The sequence below is a fragment of the Helianthus annuus genome, chromosome 12 (genome assembly GCF_002127325.2).
Source record: "Helianthus annuus cultivar XRQ/B chromosome 12, HanXRQr2.0-SUNRISE, whole genome shotgun sequence".
NCBI lineage: Eukaryota > Viridiplantae > Streptophyta > Magnoliopsida > Asterales > Asteraceae > Helianthus > Helianthus annuus.
In genome coordinates this window covers 141,076,032-141,093,680 of record NC_035444.2, presented here as the reverse complement: position 1 = coordinate 141,093,680, position 17,649 = coordinate 141,076,032, and the positions used below count along the sequence as shown (strand labels likewise).

At 37.9% G+C, this 17,649-nt stretch overlaps 2 protein-coding genes and 1 long non-coding RNA gene across 3 annotated transcripts; all 3 read left to right on the top strand.

Annotated features, from left to right (window-relative positions):
• Positions 1–7,743: 7,743 nt before the first annotated feature.
• LOC110897009 lies at positions 7,744–9,591 on the top strand. The gene is made up of 3 exons (XR_002568363.2): positions 7,744–7,881; positions 8,424–8,490; positions 9,446–9,591. It is a non-coding gene; the product is annotated as an uncharacterized LOC110897009 (long non-coding RNA).
• A 1,000-nt stretch (positions 9,592–10,591) lies between these two features.
• On the top strand, positions 10,592–11,686 carry LOC118485124. Its single transcript, XM_035981377.1, has 2 exons — positions 10,592–11,147; positions 11,274–11,686. The coding sequence occupies exons 1-2, from the start codon at positions 10,592–10,594 to the stop codon at positions 11,684–11,686; spliced, it is 969 nt and encodes a 322-aa protein (XP_035837270.1).
• Positions 11,687–12,865: 1,179 nt separating this feature from the next.
• LOC118485123 lies at positions 12,866–14,452 on the top strand. Its single transcript, XM_035981376.1, has 2 exons — positions 12,866–13,127; positions 14,145–14,452. The coding sequence occupies exons 1-2, from the start codon at positions 12,866–12,868 to the stop codon at positions 14,450–14,452; spliced, it is 570 nt and encodes a 189-aa protein (XP_035837269.1).
• Positions 14,453–17,649: the final 3,197 nt, after the last annotated feature.

The following is a 17,649-nucleotide window of genomic DNA, read 5'->3' as shown; positions in this document are numbered from 1 at the left end:
CAGAACCTATTATTCCAGGCGCGAATGCGATTGCGATGCGATAAGAGATTAAGCGATAAAAACAAGCGATAAATAGCGATTAAATCTCGATTATTAACATGTACTCCACATAATACAACTAATGCGATAAAGTAAATAGATTATCTACAAGTCAAAGAAGTCAAAACAGGAGTTGAGCAAGGAGTGATAGATCGCAATTAGCAATCTTTTCTTCTTTTGACTTCAATCTTGACTTTGACTTTGACTTTCGTAACACGGGGTGTTACATGAGAAGGGTAAGATATTGACAACTTTACCTCTACCCCGTAGGAGTAGAGAGACTGCTTACAGTGAGACCTCCGTCTCGATAGTAGTTTTGTATCAAGCCTAGGACATGATGCACATAACACTCAACAATTGGGACAAAGGTCGATTTATGCATGTACTTCATTGTCTTTCGGCTATCAACGCCACCACATGATGCATGATTAGTCGTTCGTCGCTTTTATCATTATTTTCGCGAAATTGGTAAAATAACGTTATAATTAGTGCAATTTACTTCATATGTTGACTTGTGATTAATTTGATAACTTATTGGCTTTTATACCTGATATCATTTATAGCACATGTCGGTTTTGTATTGTTTTGACATAATTTGATAGCTTATTGATAATATGTGTATACTTGGTGACTTCATATTAGATAAACAAGTATTATGTTGCATATTATTATCTTATATAAGTTATTCATAGAAGATGTTACTTAATTTTTAGATTATGAAAACTAGGGTTTAATACTCATCAAATTGAACCACTATTTCCCAACAATGTCCTTCCTTTTTATAATGTCAAAAATATGTAACTTTTACTAGATTTGCCAACAGAAGTTAATGATATTAACAATGCAACATACCTATAGACTGTAACTTGATTGAACCCGTGCTTTTCTATTTTAAACCTAATGACCCGCATTGACCCGTAACTCTAATTTAATAGACCTAAGTTGACCTATGGATAAGAGCTTCTACTTTTTAACTGAACCACTTTGACCCCCTTGCCTAATTTATTTGAAACAAAACAACCCATTGTAGTTTTTAAATGGTTAAAACTGACCTATATAATAGTTTTGGGGACAAATTTGTGCCCTCTACCTCCATAGTCACAAGTTCTCTTTTTTATTTTTCAAGGAATGAATTACAAGTTTTATCCTTTATCTTTATACCCAATTTCAGGCGGTGTCCTTTATCGTTAAAATTGAAGAGTTTTGTACTTAATGTTTGAGAATCCTTGACGTTATGTCCTGTAACCCTAACTTAGTTAGATTTTTTGGTTAAATTTGGTCATGTGACTTGCATGTAAGGGTATATTTGTCTTTTCACCATTATAGGGACTAGTGTGAGGTTCATTGGGGAACACTAAAAAGTGGGGAACAGTGAGGAACCGACTCAAACGAACTCCGATTGGACTCATTCAAGCGGTGTTGGAACCGGCTCGTCGAACCCTAACTAGGATCTCTTAACCCTAAACCCTAAATCATAACCCCTAAACCCTAAATCATAACCCCTAAACCCTAAATATATTAGGGTTTGGCTTTTAGGGTTTAGCTTTAGGGTTTAGCCTTAGGGTTTAGCTTTAGGGTTTTGCTTTAGGGTTTAGGGTTTAGCTTTAGAGTTTAGCTTTAGGTTTAGCCTTTAGGTTTAGCTTTTAGGGTTTATAGTTTAGATTTTACGGTTTAGCTTAGGTTTTAGCCTTATTTTTTAGCTTTAAGGTTTAGAGTTTAGGAGTTAGGATATAGGGTTTCGGGTTAAGAGATCCTAGTTAGGGTTCGACGAGCTGGTTCCAACGCCGCTGGAATGATTCCAATCGGAGTTCCTTTGAGTCGGTTCCCCGTTGTTCCCCACTTTTTTAGTGTTCCCCAATGAACCTTCCCCATAGGGGCTATTGTATAAATATTAAATATCTAGGGACTATTGTGTAAAATAATGAAAAAAATATGTATTCTATCTCCTCTCTCTCTCTCTCTCTCTCTCTAAGAGCAGGCGGGGTGGTCCGTGATGGCCACCCCATAACGCGTGATACCACCACGAACACCGCCGCCCCCACTATGGTCACGCGTGATTTTTTAAACGTGTTGAATCCTTCACGCGTTGAAAGTTTGAAAAATTGGACCGTTGATTGATTTTTGGCCGTTATTTTAAACGGTAATATTCAATTAAAAAAAACCTTTAAAACATTTATCTATTTATATCTCCATTTTAAACCATTTACACACACCAATCTACATCTTTTAAACCATTTTAAACCCATTTCACACAATTTTTATATCTTTCTCAAATGGAATTCCCTACGGATTCGACGTTTCCGATGTCTAGCGATAGCGATACCGATTCGTCTTCCGACAACGAGACGCTAAAATATTTTGTGTCAGTGTATAACGAGCTTGATGCCGAGTCGTCCCGCCCAAAGAAGAAGATGGTCGACCGTGATCGTATACGTGCCAACGAAGTTTTGATGAACGATTATTTTGTGGAAAATCCGCTCTACAATGCCGAAATGTTTAGAGATCGGTTTCGTTTACCCAAAGAATTATTTTTAAAGATTGTTGGAGACATCGAAGCAAACGAGGAATGGTTTCAAGAAGGTTACGATGCGAGGGGCAAACCAAGTTTCACGCCGATACAAAAATGCACGTCCGCCATTCGCCAACTAGCGACAGGTAACCCTCCCGATCAATATGATGAATACCTAGCTATGTCGGCTAGAACTTCACGTGAATGTTTGCAATTTTTTTGCAACGCTGTCATTAAGTTGTATGCTAAAGAGTTTTTACGTAAACCGACGAGCCACGACATCTCACGTATTTACGCCGCACACGAGGCTAGATGGCATTTTCCCGGGATGCTCGGTAGCATCGATTGTACACATATCGAGTGGAAAAATTGTCCAAGAGAGTTGCGAGGGGAGTATATTAGGGGAGACATCAAAAGACCAACCATCATACTAGAAGCGGTGGCGTCGAATGATTTATGGATTTGGCATTCGTATTTCGGTGTTCCAGGTTCAAACAACGACATCAATGTGTTGCACACGTCGCCATTGTTTCAAACCGTAACGGATGGTACTGCACCTTCCTCTCCTTTCTAGGTTAACGGTCTATCACACCCTGGCTTTTGCGGAAGCGTGATTATGGTGTGACTTTCTTAATATCATTGCATTCAATCATAACATCAACTATATGATAAAACCATAGGTTTGTCATCCATTACATAAGTGTAAAACGTAACAACATCGCTTTTTAAACATAGACTTCAGATTCAAGTTTTACCAATCTTACAAATTGATTGTGAGTTCATTAAAGACTCGTCAAAAAGTTATTGAGTAACACCAAGGTTTGGAAGACGTGTCTCGTCCAGGAATAAGACACATTAACCAAATCAAAGACCATGGATGACAGCTTTATTCTTAACGCAGCATGAAAACTTCCAACGCCCGGCAGATCCACTTATAAATTCCCTGAAATACATGTAGTTTGAAAAAAACATCAACAAAAGTTTAGCGAGTTCATATGTTCGTTTGTGTGTATGTATAAGCCTTTGAAACATTGTAAGTATGTATGTAAGTCCCTGGTATGTAGCAATAAGGAAAAATAGATCACCAATGGTTTGCAAGGCCATTGATATGTGTGAAGTGATGCAGGAAGACTCAAACCTAGCAGATTTCGCACCGGGCTTCCGGCTGTAAGACATAGTCACCACGTGGTCCACTCAGCGGACTCAGGGGTGGGGCTCGCTACACCCAAATAGATCTATCACTCATGCCCCTCGGTCCTATATCGAGGATTGATGGTCTTAATCGCCCTACTCATTCACATGATCTAGTAGTAACCCTCCTTAGCTAACCATACCATGTATAAAATGTTGGTAGTAATCGTAACATGTATTTCACCCCCGAAGTATAAAACTGAAAACAGTTAAGAGAAAAGGGGGAGCATGAACTCACAGTATTGCGTCTTCAGTATGTGTAACCCAAGTTTCCTCAGCAAACACGACTACCTACAGTGTACCAACGTCTATTAGACGAACGGGTCGTGCCTTGGCTTAGAGTTTAATGTTTGAGTTGCGTTTCTGAATATTATTCCAAGTTATAATTATTAGTTAAAATAATTATATTTAGTTTTGGAATAATTGTTTAACCAATATTTTTGTATTAATACTTCTCAAGTATTTTAATTCCGTATTTCCTTCCCAAGGATGGGGGTATTTATACATGTATATTGTAGTCCCGAAATAATATATTTTTAAGTCTCACTTAAAATATATATAATTTATTTGTCAAAAATAATGTATTCCCAATATATATATATATATATATATATATATATATATATATATATCCCAAAATAATATATTTTCACTTCTTTTGTTTCCCAAAATAATATTTACCAAAAATGATAGTTGTACGAGTATTTTCCGGAATATTTCATAAGTTACGTTTTAGCGTTTGGTTCCACAATAACATGCGTGTAACTTAAATATTTATTCCTTGTAATTTTTGGTATTATTCTGGAGTTGTAAATGTAATGGTGTTTTGATAAGTTATATTATTTTACCCTAAAATAATATAACTAGTTTATAAATCAAACAAATATTCACACAAGCGTTTTAGTATAAAATATATATTCTAAATATATATTTATCCGCTTTTATTTACGAAAACCAACCTCCGACACTTTGAAATTTTGTAACAAAACCTATGGCAAAGTTTATTTGGAGAAACAAAGTTTAAAACATACTCGTAAACACTTGTTAGAAAATAATTTCCAAGTGTTTATATTTTTAGAAAATTTTGCCATAGTTTCCCCTAAAAACGGAGGTGTCCATGCTATTAAAGCATATCATTTTCTTTTCAAAATAATCACAATAATCATCAACAATCAATCTTTAAACAAATTTACATCACCAAGAGCAAAAACTATATGCGTTACATATAAATCATGAACTTGATATATCACAAAAACGTGTAGTAACTTGGTAAAGTGTTTAGTGGCCTTAGTTACCTTCCAAAGTGTATTTATTTCTTTAAAAATCCTTTTCTCAAAAGAACTAAGTGTTTACAACTTGTAAACATTTTCTACAAAAATTAAGCTTTTGAACTCTTCTTGTAAATAAAGTGTTCTTACACTTATTTTATCACCAAAAGTGGTGTAAGTGCAAGTAAAAGTCATGATCTTTTTAAAATCGACTCTTGAACTTGGTTTGTTTAGAAAAGTCTTTTGTAAACCTCGGATCTTCATGATCATCAACCTACTTGTTTACTTATATTTCAAGAAAATCATTTTTCTTTCAAGTTCATGTTTAAACTAGAAGATGATTATTTCATGTAATCCCCTAATCTTCTAACTTGTTAAACCATGTTTTTAATCATACTTTAACAAGTTCAATATGGTGATTAATCATCACATTACCAAGGAATCAACAAGTAATCATCACATATACAAAACAACATCATACTAGTATTATTTCATCATATTTCATCTTCATGTAAACTTTATGTTTAAACTTTTAGTTCATGTTCTTTAGTGTTCTTTTTATAATCAACATACTACATCTTTTAACCATTAAAGTAGAAGTAACAAGGGTTAATCAAAGACTTACAACTAGCTCAAAGGCTAGGAAGATCACTAGAGAAAAGATGATGAAAAGTGGTGTGTAAAAGCAAGTGAGAAGGATTCTTCAAGATCTTCAAGCTCCAAACTCCATGTATCACCTTCTAAGCTTGAATGAACTTGGAATTCGAATGATATGGTGGTGACAAGGTGGTGGTGGTGGCGGTTATAGAGTGAGCCGAGAGGGAGAGTAGAGAGTGAGGGATGGGGAGTGAAGGTTGTGAAGATAAGAATGACATGATGGAGATCTAGAGAACCATACTTATATCTTACTTACTCAATATTTTGGCAAGTGTATCAAGCAAAATCAAATAAAATATAAGATAAAAATCTAGAGGTAAGGTGGTGATATTAGGTGGGTCCATGTGACCGTAATTGGAGATGGGGGGGGTTAATTGTAAAATTTGATGGTAAGTTGGTAAATGATAGTTCAAATCCAAGTATATGGTTACATATGTTAGTTAGTGGATATTCTAGTGGGTGTTATGGTGTACGGGGATCATAACTAGCCAAGAAATAATTAAACAATGTATCTGGCAAAATTTTGGTGTTCCGGGTAATGTCCGGTTGTTCGGTTAGATACCAGTTCGTTAAAGTGTCAAGTTATTCCGTTTAGTGTTCTTTATGTAACTTTTTGTGACACTTTCAATTCCCGACACTTAGGAAAGCATACAGGACTATTTAGTCAATTTTCTGCATAATACCAGTATGTTAAAGTGCTGAATTTTGCTGAAATATGCAGAATTCTGCACTTTTAGTGGGTTTTAGGCACTTTCCGGCACTTAAACTATCACCTAGTGACGCAGTTTTATGGTCCTTACTTCCCTACACTCCATACTAGTGTAGTACCTTATCTCTGGCCCATACTGGGTCTTTAAACATTGTTTGTCTATGTACTGAACATCGTCAGCATTTTTCTGAGTTATCCGCTCGCTGTGCTAATCGTGCTTTGTGCATCGTTTATGTCACTAAAGTCTGTATTTGACAAATGGCGTGACGGTATGAAATGTGATGCACATGTATGTATGATACAGAAATCAGAAAACAGTTTAAGTCATCAGTTGTAATTAAGCACAGTCATTAAGCATAAATCAATATTAATTAATTGTACGGATGCATGCAAATTTGACGGTTGTCACACGGTCGACATTACAGAAGAGGCTTTTTTCTTGTGGATGGTATCTACCTGTCTTGGTCTGTTTTTGTGAAAGCTCCCTCATTTCCTGTCGAGCCTAAAGAAATCGTGTTCAAAAAATTGCAAGAATCGGCAAGAAAAGATGTTGAGAGGGCATTTGGTGTTTTAAAGGGTAGATGGGGTATACTACACCGACCGGTTCGTGTGACGAACAAGAAATCAATACATAGCATAGTGTATGCATGTATCATATTGCACAATATGATGATCAAAGAAGACGGACGTGCAATATCCCCGGATTGGGTGCCGGATCCTCCTACACAAGTTCAAGTTCCACAAAATATCCATCTAGAATTGCGTAACGAAGAAACTCACTTTCGGTTGAGATACGATTTAATCGAACTAGTAGGTTCTCTAGGTTTGGAGTTTCATGATTCGGACGAGGAGTAGGTTTTTTTTTTTTAAATTGTATGTTTCATGATTTCTAGTATGTTAAATTCTAACACTATTAGAATTTTTTGGTTAAGTATTGTTAAATGACCAAAATACCCCTATAATTAAAAAATAAAAAAACTAATTTATTTAGATTTCTCTCTCTCTCTCTCTCTTATACATCTCTCTCTCCTTATCCCTATCTCTCTCAAAAACAAATCTGTAACTTTCTCTATCTCTAAACCACCTCCATCCTCCCACCATTTATGTATTAAGCTTATATGGCAGCTGTGTAACACCCCGAAATTTATAAAATTTAAAATCAGGATAATAAAGTGTTAAATAAACAAGAACAAACTAACTAGGAATTTATAACCCAGTTAGTTAAGAGTCTTGAAGGGACTATTATTAAGGTTGAGATGCCTAAACTATAAGTTAGACAAAAGTTGAGGGACCAAATTAACAAAAACTAAAACCTTGATGATCAAATATGAAATAACTCACCAAACACACACATCTGAGTGTGCTGGGATCGATCAGAAGAAGAGGGCAACCAGGGGTTTCCTTCAAACCCTAAAATCCTCACAAAATTCACAAATTGAAGCCTCTAATCTGCTCTAAATCAAGCTTCAAACATGAATTAGTGATCACCTCGTTGCAGGGATCAAAAGGTATGCAAAATTGTGGTATTTTGTTGCATCTTAAATTCTAGGTTAAATGTGAAAAACGAAAATTCAGCTTGATTACTTGATGCATGGGTGAAATTAGAAGTAACATGATGTTTAGGGATAAAACCCTAGAAGAATTCTTGTTAAAATTTAGTATGATGATTCTAGAGATTTTAATCACCATTGTAGGTGATTATTGATTTTGTAGAGAGTAGATAAACACTAGGATTGTGAATACTATTCTAGTAAAAACTGAATTCATGTGTTAAATTCAGTATTGTTGATGTTGAAATTTAGTGCATATCGCCTAATCGAAGTAAATGTAGATGAAAATTACAAGTCATGAACTTGGTTATGATTATGTAAAAATCTGACCCGCTAGGTGTTTGATAAAACGCCTAAGTGAGGATAAAAATGTAAAAAGTTGGGTGAAAATGCAGATTCGATTATTATAGAGAATTGTGCGTTAGGGCGTATGAAAGAGTTCTAAATTGCGTTAGGGCGTATGAAAGAGTTCTAAATTTATTTTGAATTGAACTCTTTAGGCAAGGAATACGGATCGTCAAGCGGACACGTCGGAGGGGATACACGTTTGAAAGGTGTGCACTAAAGGTACACAACTTATAGTTTCGCTACATTATGTTTGATTGTTAGTCTTACTTTGTTATATTGAATTTGGTAAACAAGGAAAACCCGTTAAGTCACGGGAGTGAAAAAGTCCTTAAACAAGTAAAACGGGTCGAAACATGTGCTAGAAATAGAGTTTGGATGTGTCTTGTAATGGTGACACCCATTCGGCATCCAAACGGGTCAAAACAAGTTGGGTTACAAACATATAAACTAATAATCATCACTTGTGATTGGTCATATATTAAGCGTAGGCCGTGTAACGGACACGCTAATTCGTTGTAAAAGCATGAGCCCTTGTAGAGGGATTATAGTTCAGAACATTGGGTTGTCAATTGATTCCGAAAAGCATGATTAAATCCTTGGAATTAAGCATGATAGTTATTGCATAAGCAACCCTCGGGAGGGGAGTAAAAGCTCATATTTGGTAAACGTAGAAACGGGTGCATTGGCTTAAAGTTTAAGATGATAATAATACATATTATGGAACTTGTAGACAAATGGGTTGAATAAACAAGAGATGAATTATAGGACAACTCTTTTTGAAATGATGTTTTATGCAAATCGTGTTGATAAACGTGTCCGTAATTAAATTACGATCACGTAGGAAAAAGAATCGGCTAAAACGGACGCCCGAGTCAAAAGTTATGCCGATTTAAAGTTTGGAACATAGAAAAATGGTGTTGGGTCGAAATTGCAGCTCAACATAACAACATTCTGTCGAAAATACCCCCTGGCGCGGCGCCACGGCGAGACCCCACATCCGTCGCGCGACGCGAGGGTGGTGGCGTCACGCGATGGCCGACCCTGAACTCCGTCGCGTGGCGCAACTGACTTACAGCGTGAATTTTGTTTGTTTTTGATACTTTTGAGTATGGAACTTGTTTATTCTTGATTATTAAAGAGTCAAAACTAATTATTTCCATGGTTTTGACCGTAGGTGAAGATGGACCTAACCCAGATGGTGATCAAGCTATTATCAAGAACTGAACGCACTAAACAAAGCTTCCGCACTTGATCTATTTTGTTTTAGCGATATATAGATACTTGAACTATGTTTTCAAACGTTATCTAGTAGACACTTGAAGTTATGGTTTGTATGTTTAATGGATAATTTGTTTTTAAGTGGAATATTAGGATCAAATATGGTCTTTTAATCAGGAAAGATTTTGTAAACTCGATATTTTAGTACTAAATGCTTATCTTGTATCTTTAATCTCGTTATTTAAGCCGGGTCTTACAAGTTGGTAATCAGAGCTAAGGGTTGACAATAAAGTGTGTTCGGTTCAAGCTTGATCAAGCATCCGGTAAGAGTTAATTGTTTTAAGTAGATTTAGAGAATATATAAATGAAACATGAATTAATATGCACGAAAAGAGTGTGTAAGCTCACTCAAACACGGGAAATGCATGAAACAAGAACGGTTGAATCAAGTTATGAACTTGATTAAATCAAAACAAGTAAATCATATGTTATAAATGAAATGTTTAACAATTAATGTAAACATTTCAGTATTAGAGATGGCGGATGGAAGTAATGATGATGCGGTGCTAAGAGTCACCGAACAAATGAAAGAAGTGATTGCCGAAGAGGTTGGAAAAGCGATCGAAAACAGTTTGTCGGGTTTTATTGATAAAATTCAAAACATAGTTCTATCGATAGTAGACGAGAGAATAAAGAAATTGGAAGATAGTTCTAATCTAGCAAAGGAAAAATCCGGAGGACGAAAATCTTGTTCATACAAGGAATTCATGGCGTGTAAACCGCCAATATATAATGGGGAGGTTGACCCAATAGTATGCCAACGATGGCTAAGTGATATTGAAGGGGTTTTCGAAAGGACCCATTGTGACGAAGATGACTACGTAGCCTATGGTACGGGTCAATTAAGGGGTCAAGCGAAAGACTGGTGGGATAACAAAAAGAAAGAGATTGGAAGCGAAGCAGCTAAGGCCATGACATGGGAGGAGTTTAAGACGCCGTTTCTTAACATCATAGTCCCAAGGCGGTCATTAATAGAATCAAAGAAGAGTTCATGCAACTTAGGCACAAGGGCGAGACCATAGACAAGATTACGACAACGTTTATGGATAAGATGAAGTTTTGCAATGAATTGGTGACGAACGAAGAACAGAAGATATACTACTACTATAACATGTTGAGCGCCGAGTATAGGGAGTTTATGACTCCTTCAAAATACGAGACCGTTACCGAGATCATAAACGTTGCTCGGGAACGGGAAATTGAATTGAAAAAGCAATTGGAGCGGGGTGAAAGAAGGGCATATGTTGTTAATCCAAGCCCTACCAAGAAGACACGAACGAATGAAACTGGGAAGAAATCTAATGTAAAAGGCGGGTCACCTAGTTGCAAGATTTGTGGAAAAGGTCATAAGGGCGAATGTCGCTTCAAGGATAAACCTTGTCCCATATGTCGGAAGACGGGACATATGGCTACATCATGCCTGGAAAAAGTGACGGTCTGCTACAATTGTTATCGACCGGGTCACAAGAAGTCGGAATGCCCGGAGCTAATTGGAAAGAAAGACGGGCAAGACACGAAAGGCGAAGCCCCAAAAGCAAAGGCAAGATCTTTCCACTTGACTGCCGCAAAAGCAAAGGTTGAACCCGAAGTGGTTTCAGGTATATTTGTTGTAAACTCGATTCCTGCGCGTGTATTATTTGATACGGGTGCGAATAAATCCTTTATTTCATATGGATTTATTTGACATCCTTCATTTGTTCTAACAAAATTACCTATGCCTTTAGAAGTAGAGATAGGTAATAACAAGAGTTTTATCGTTTGTGATGTATGTGAAAACTGTAAATTGAGCATTGATGACGAAGAATACACAATAGACTTGATCACGATGTCGATGGGAGAATTCCAAGTGTTCGTGGGTATGGATTGGCTGTCCCGATACCACGCAAAAGTGGCATGTTTCCGAAAGGAAATAAAACTGACGTCTCCTAGCGGGAAGCACGTTACAATATACGGTGAAAAAGTCGGTAACCCGGTGGTATGCACAATGTTAGAAGCTCACCGACTTATGAAACATGGATGCAAGGCCTATATGGTGTACGCAAGTGAGTCGGAAAATAAATCCCAAAAAATCGGAGATGTGCCCGTGGTACGTGATTATGGGGATGTGTTCCCTGAAGATTTTTCGGGAATACCATAAGAACAAGAGGTAGAGTTCGGAATCGAATTGATTCCGGGTGCAAAACCTGTGGCTAAGGCGCCGTATCGGCTCGCGCCGTCGGAGCTACAAGAATTGATGTCACAGATCCAAGAATTGCTCGACAAGGGGTTTATCCGACCGAGTGTATCCCCGTGGGGTGCGCCAGTTCTATTCGTGAAAAAGAAGGATGGTAGTATGCGCATGTGTATCGATTACCGAGAGTTAAACAAACTCACGGTGAAAAATCGATACCCACTCCCAAGAATTGATGACTTGTTTGACCAGCTGCAAGGAGCGAGTTACTTCTCAAAGATTGATCTCAGATCGGGTTATCACCAGTTGAAAGTCAAGGAGGAAGACGTATCGAAGACGGCCTTTCGTACGCGGTACGGGCATTATGTGTTCCTCGTAATGCCCTTTGGGTTGACTAATGCACCCGCGGCTTTCATGGACCTCATGAACCAGGTTTGCAAACCTATGTTGGATAAGTCGGTAATCGTATTTATTGATGACATTTTAGTGTATTCGAAGAATAAGGCTGGGCATGTTTACCATTTGCAAGAAGTGTTAGAGACACTCGGACGAGAAAAGTTGTATGCAAAATTCTCAAAGTGCGCCTTCTGGTTACGAGAGGTGCAGTTTCTCGGGCATATCATTAGTGCCGACGGGGTACTCTTGGATCCGTCAAAAGTAGAAGCCGTGTCAAAATGGAACACTCCAAGGAACCCCTCGGAAATCCGAAGCTTTTTAGGGCTCGCGGGATATTATAGGAGGTTCATACAAGATTTCTCCAAAATTGCCTTACTGTTGACCAAACTGACTCGCAAGGAGGAAAGATTTGTATAGGGCATTGAACAAGAGAAAGCCTTCCAAACACTCAAAGAAAAGTTAACTCACGCTCTGGTGTTAACATTACCGGAAAGAGTTGACGACATGGTGGTTTATTCTGATGCGTCACATTCGGGGCTCGGATGTGTTTTAATGCAACGAGGCAAGGTCATAGCCTACGCATCAAGGCAACTGAAGATCCATGAAAAGAAATACCAGTCTCATGATTTGGAGCTAGCAGCAGTAGTATTCGCCTTAAAAATATGGAGACATTATTTGTATGGGGTAAAATGTACAATCTTCACGGACCATAAAAGTTTGAAATATTTCTTCGATCAGAACGAATTAAACATGAGGCAAAGGCGGTGGTTGGAAACGGTCAAGGATTACGATTTCGAAATACATTACCACCCCGGGAAAGCCAATGTAGTAGCAGACGCGTTAAGTCGAAAGACAGATTATGCCCCGATACAAGTACAATCAATGCAGCTTATTGTGACCTCGGGCTTACTAGAACGAATTCGAGAAGCACAAGTTGAAGCGGTGAAGGTAGAAAACTGGAAAAAGGAAAGAATTATCGGCCAATTTAAAGATCTTGAAGAAGGCAATCACGGTTTGAAAACACGTTTCAACAGAATCTGGGTTCCTAACACATGTGGAGTTAAAAAGCTTCTACTAGATGAAGCACACAAATCCCGTTATTCCATCCATCCGGGAGCGACCAAGATGTATAATGACTTGAAACAAAACTGTTGGTGGCCCGGAATGAAAAGAGATGTAGTGAAATACGTGGAGAAGTGGCTGACATGTCTACAAGTCAAGGCGGAACACCAAAAACCATACGGTAAGCTCCAACCGTTGGAAATTCCAGTTTGGAAATGGGAACATATTACAATGGACCTGTTAACCAAACTACCGAAGACGAACCGCGGATTTGATGCAATATGGGTAGTTGTTGATAGAATGACAAAGAGTGCTCACTTTATTCCAATACATGAGACTTATACGTCAGAAAAGATGTCGGAGGTTTACACTAATGAGATAGTGGCACGCCACGGAGTACCGGTATCCATCGTGTCCGATAGGGATACCCGGTTCACCTTAAATTTTTGGCAAGATTTCCAAGAGCAAATGGGAACAAAATTGTTCATTAGCACTGCGTACCATCCTCAGACGGATGGACAAAGTGAAAGAACAATACAAACATTGAAAGACATGCTACGGGCATGTATAATCGACTTCGGAGGCAGTTGGGACGTTTATCTACCATTGGTCGAGTTTTCATATAATAACAGCTACCATGCTAGTATCGGGATGGCACCGTACGAAATGCTTTATGGTAGGAAATGTCGGACCCCGGTGTGTTGGGGTGAGGTGGGTCCACGTGAACTCGCTCACAAAGATATAGTCCGAGCCACTAATGAAAAGATTGAAGTGGTTCGGGCACACTTGAAGGCGACACAAGATAGACAAAAGTCGTATGCAGACAAAAGGCGAAGATCGGTCGAGTTTCAGGTTGGCGACAAGGTCATGCTCAAGGTATCCCCATGGAAGGGGGTTATCCGATTTAGAAAGAGAGGAAAATTAAGCCCAAGATTTATTGGGCCGTTTACAATTGTCGAATGAGTAGGGAAGGTATCATACCGCCTTGAACTACCGGAAGAATTAAGCAGGATTCATAGCACATTTCGTGTGTCACATCTTCGGAAATGTTTAGCGGATGAAACAACCTATATCCACTACGATGACATCGAGGTGGATGATAGACTTAACTATGTGGTGAAGCCCATTGCGATTTTGGATCGTAAGGTGAAGACCTTAAGGAACAAAGAAATCAATCAAGTGAAGGTCAAATGGGAACACCGGAAGGGTTCAGATACCACATGGGAATCCGAGGAGGAGATGCAACGACTCTACCCTACGTTATTCGGTAGGTAATCAGGTTTCGGGGACGCAACCCTTTTAAGGGGGGTGGACTTGTAACACCCTGATGTTTATAAAATTTAAAATCAGGATAATAAAGTGTTAAATAAACAAGAACAAACTAACTAGAAATTTATAACCCAGTTAGTTAAGAGTCTTGAAGGGACTATTATTAAGGTTGAGATGCCTAAACTATAAGTTAGACAAAAGTTGAGGGACCAAATTAATAAAAACTAAAACCTTGATGATCAAATATGAAATAACTCACCAAACACACACATCTGGGTGTGCTGGGATCGACAGAAGAAGAGGGCGACCAGGGGTTTCCTTCAAACCCTAAAATCCTCAAAAAATTCACAAATTGAAGCCTCTAATCTGCTCTAAATCAAGTTTCAAACATGAATTAGTGATCACTTCATTGCAAGGATCAAAAGGGATGCAAAATTGTGGTATTTTGTTGCATCTTAAATTCTAGGTTAAATGTGAAAAACGAAAATTCAGCTTGATTACTTGATGCATGGGTGAAATTAGAAGTAACAGGATGTTTAGGGATAAAACCCTAGAAGAATTCTTGTTAAAATTTAGTATGATGATTCTAGAGATTTTAATCACCATTGTAGGTGATTATTGATTTTGTAGAGACTAGATAAACACTAGGATTGTGAATACTATTCTAGTAAAAACTGAATTCATGTGTTAAATTCGGTATTGTTGATGTTGAAATTTAGTGCATATCGCCTAATCGAAGTAAATGTAGATGAAAATAACAAGTCATGAACTTGGTTATGATTATGTAAAAATATGACCCGCTAGGTGTTTGATAAACGCCTAAGTGTGGATTAAAATGTAAAAAGTTGGGTGAAAACGCAGATTCGATTATTATAGAGAATTGTGCGTTAGGGCGTATGAAAGAGTTCTAAATTTATTTTGAATTGAACTCTTTAGGCAAGGAATCTGGATCGTCAGGCGGACACGCTGGAGGGGATACGCGTTTGAAAGGTGTGCACTAAAGGTACGCGACTTATAGTTTCGCTACATTATGTTTGATTGTTAGTCTTACTTTGTTATATTGAATTTGGTAAACAAAAAAAACCCGTTAAGTCACGGGAGTGACAAAGTGCCTTAGACAAGTAAAACGGGTTGAAACATGTGCTAGAAATAGAGTTTGGATGTGTGTTGTAATGGTGACATCCATTCGGCATCCAAACGGGTCAAAACAAGTTGGGTTACAAACATATAAACTAATCATAATCACTTGTGATTGGTCACGGGAGTGACAAAGTGCCTTAGACAAGTAAAACGGGTCGAAACATGTGCTAGAAATAGAGTTTGGATGTGTCTTGTAATGGTGACACCCATTCGGCATCCAAACGGGTCAAAACAAGTTGGGTTACACCCAGTCGGAACATTGGGTTGTCAATTGATTTGGAAAAGCGTGATTAAATCCTTAGAATTAAGCATGATAGTTATTGCATAAGCAACCCTCGGGAGGGTAGTAAAAGCTCATATTTGGTCAACGTAGAAACGGGTGTATTGGCTTAAAGTTTAAGATGATAATAATACATATTATGGAACTTGTAGACAAATGGGTTGAATAAACAAGAGATGAATTATAGGACAACTGTTTTTGAAATGATGTTTTATGCAAATCGTGTTGATAAACATGTCCGTAATTAAATTACGGTCACGTAGGAAAAAGAATCGGCTAAAACGGACGCCCGAGTCAAAAGTTATGCCGATTTAAAGTTTGGAACTTCGAAAAATGGTGTTGGGTCGAAATTGCAGCTCAACATAACAACATTCTGTCAAAAATACCCCCTGGCGCGGCGCCACGGCGAGACCCCACATCCGTCGCGCGACGCGAGGGTGGTGGCGTCATGCGACGGCCGGCCCTGAACTCTGTCGCGCAGCGCGACTAACTTACAGCGTGAATTTTGTTTGTTTTTGATACTTTTGAGTATGGAACTTGTTTATTCTTGATTATTAAAGAGTCAAAACTAATTATTTCCATGGTTTTGACCGTAGGTGAAGATGGACCTAACCCGGATGGTGATCAGGCTATTATCAAGAACCGAACGCACTAAACAAAGCTTCCGCACTTGATCTATTTTGTTTTAGCGATATATAGATACTTGAACTATGTTTTCAAACGTTATCTAGTAGACACTTGAAGTTATGTTTTGTATGTTTAATGGATAATTTATTTTTAACTGGAATATTAGGATCAAATATGGTCTTTTAATCAGGAAAGTTTTTGTAAACTCGATATTTTAGTACTAAATGCTTATCTTGTATCTTTAATCTCGTTCTTTAAGCCGGGTCTTACAAGCTGGCTCTGCTTTTACGTTTTATACGGACACACAAGAAGAAAAACCAGCTACCATCAATCGTCGCACCAAAACCAGAGCTCCAAAACCCAATCCGACTCACAAGATCTTCGTCAGAATCGAGTGAAAACTTAAGCAAAACAACCCAACAACAATTTTTGGTTTGGATCTGGGATTTTGGTTTGGATCTGTGATTTTTGCCAAAGGCACTGTGGGGAGGGTATGGGGTGAGACGGTGGTGGGTTTGATGGTGGGGAGGGTAGGGATGATGGTGGGAGGGTGGTGATAATGGTGGAGGTGAGCTCAGACTACATGATTAGAGGTCCATACTCTGTTTTTTTATATGTTTGTATTCAATTTGGTTTAATAACGTGAAATCAGGATCAGTCAACGATTTGATTCACTGGTTGAATTTAAATTTTAGGTTTTACAGAAATCAGAGCTATCAACTTCGTTTTTCTTATGCGTTCGTATTTAATTGTGTTTAAGAAAGTGAAATTAGGATTAGTCGACAACCTGGTTCACTGATCGAATTAGGTTTTACAGTAATTAGAGCTCTTGACTCTGTTTTTCTTCTTATGTGTTTGTATCATTTGTGTTCTATGAAAGTGAAATTGCGATCAGTCAACAATTCGATTTACCAATCGAATTTCAGTTTTTTTTTACCAATATTAGAGTCAAGAGCAATGAAAGTGAAATTGTGTTCGTATACAATTGTGTTTTGGAAACTGGAAAGTGAAATTAGTGTCAACAATTTGATTAGTTGACCGAATTTCAATTTTAGATCTTACAGAAATTGGAGCACTTAGCTCTTTGCTCGTATTTAGTCATGGCTCTGTTTTTCTTCTTGTGTGTCCGTATTCAATTATGTTTACATGGGGCGAC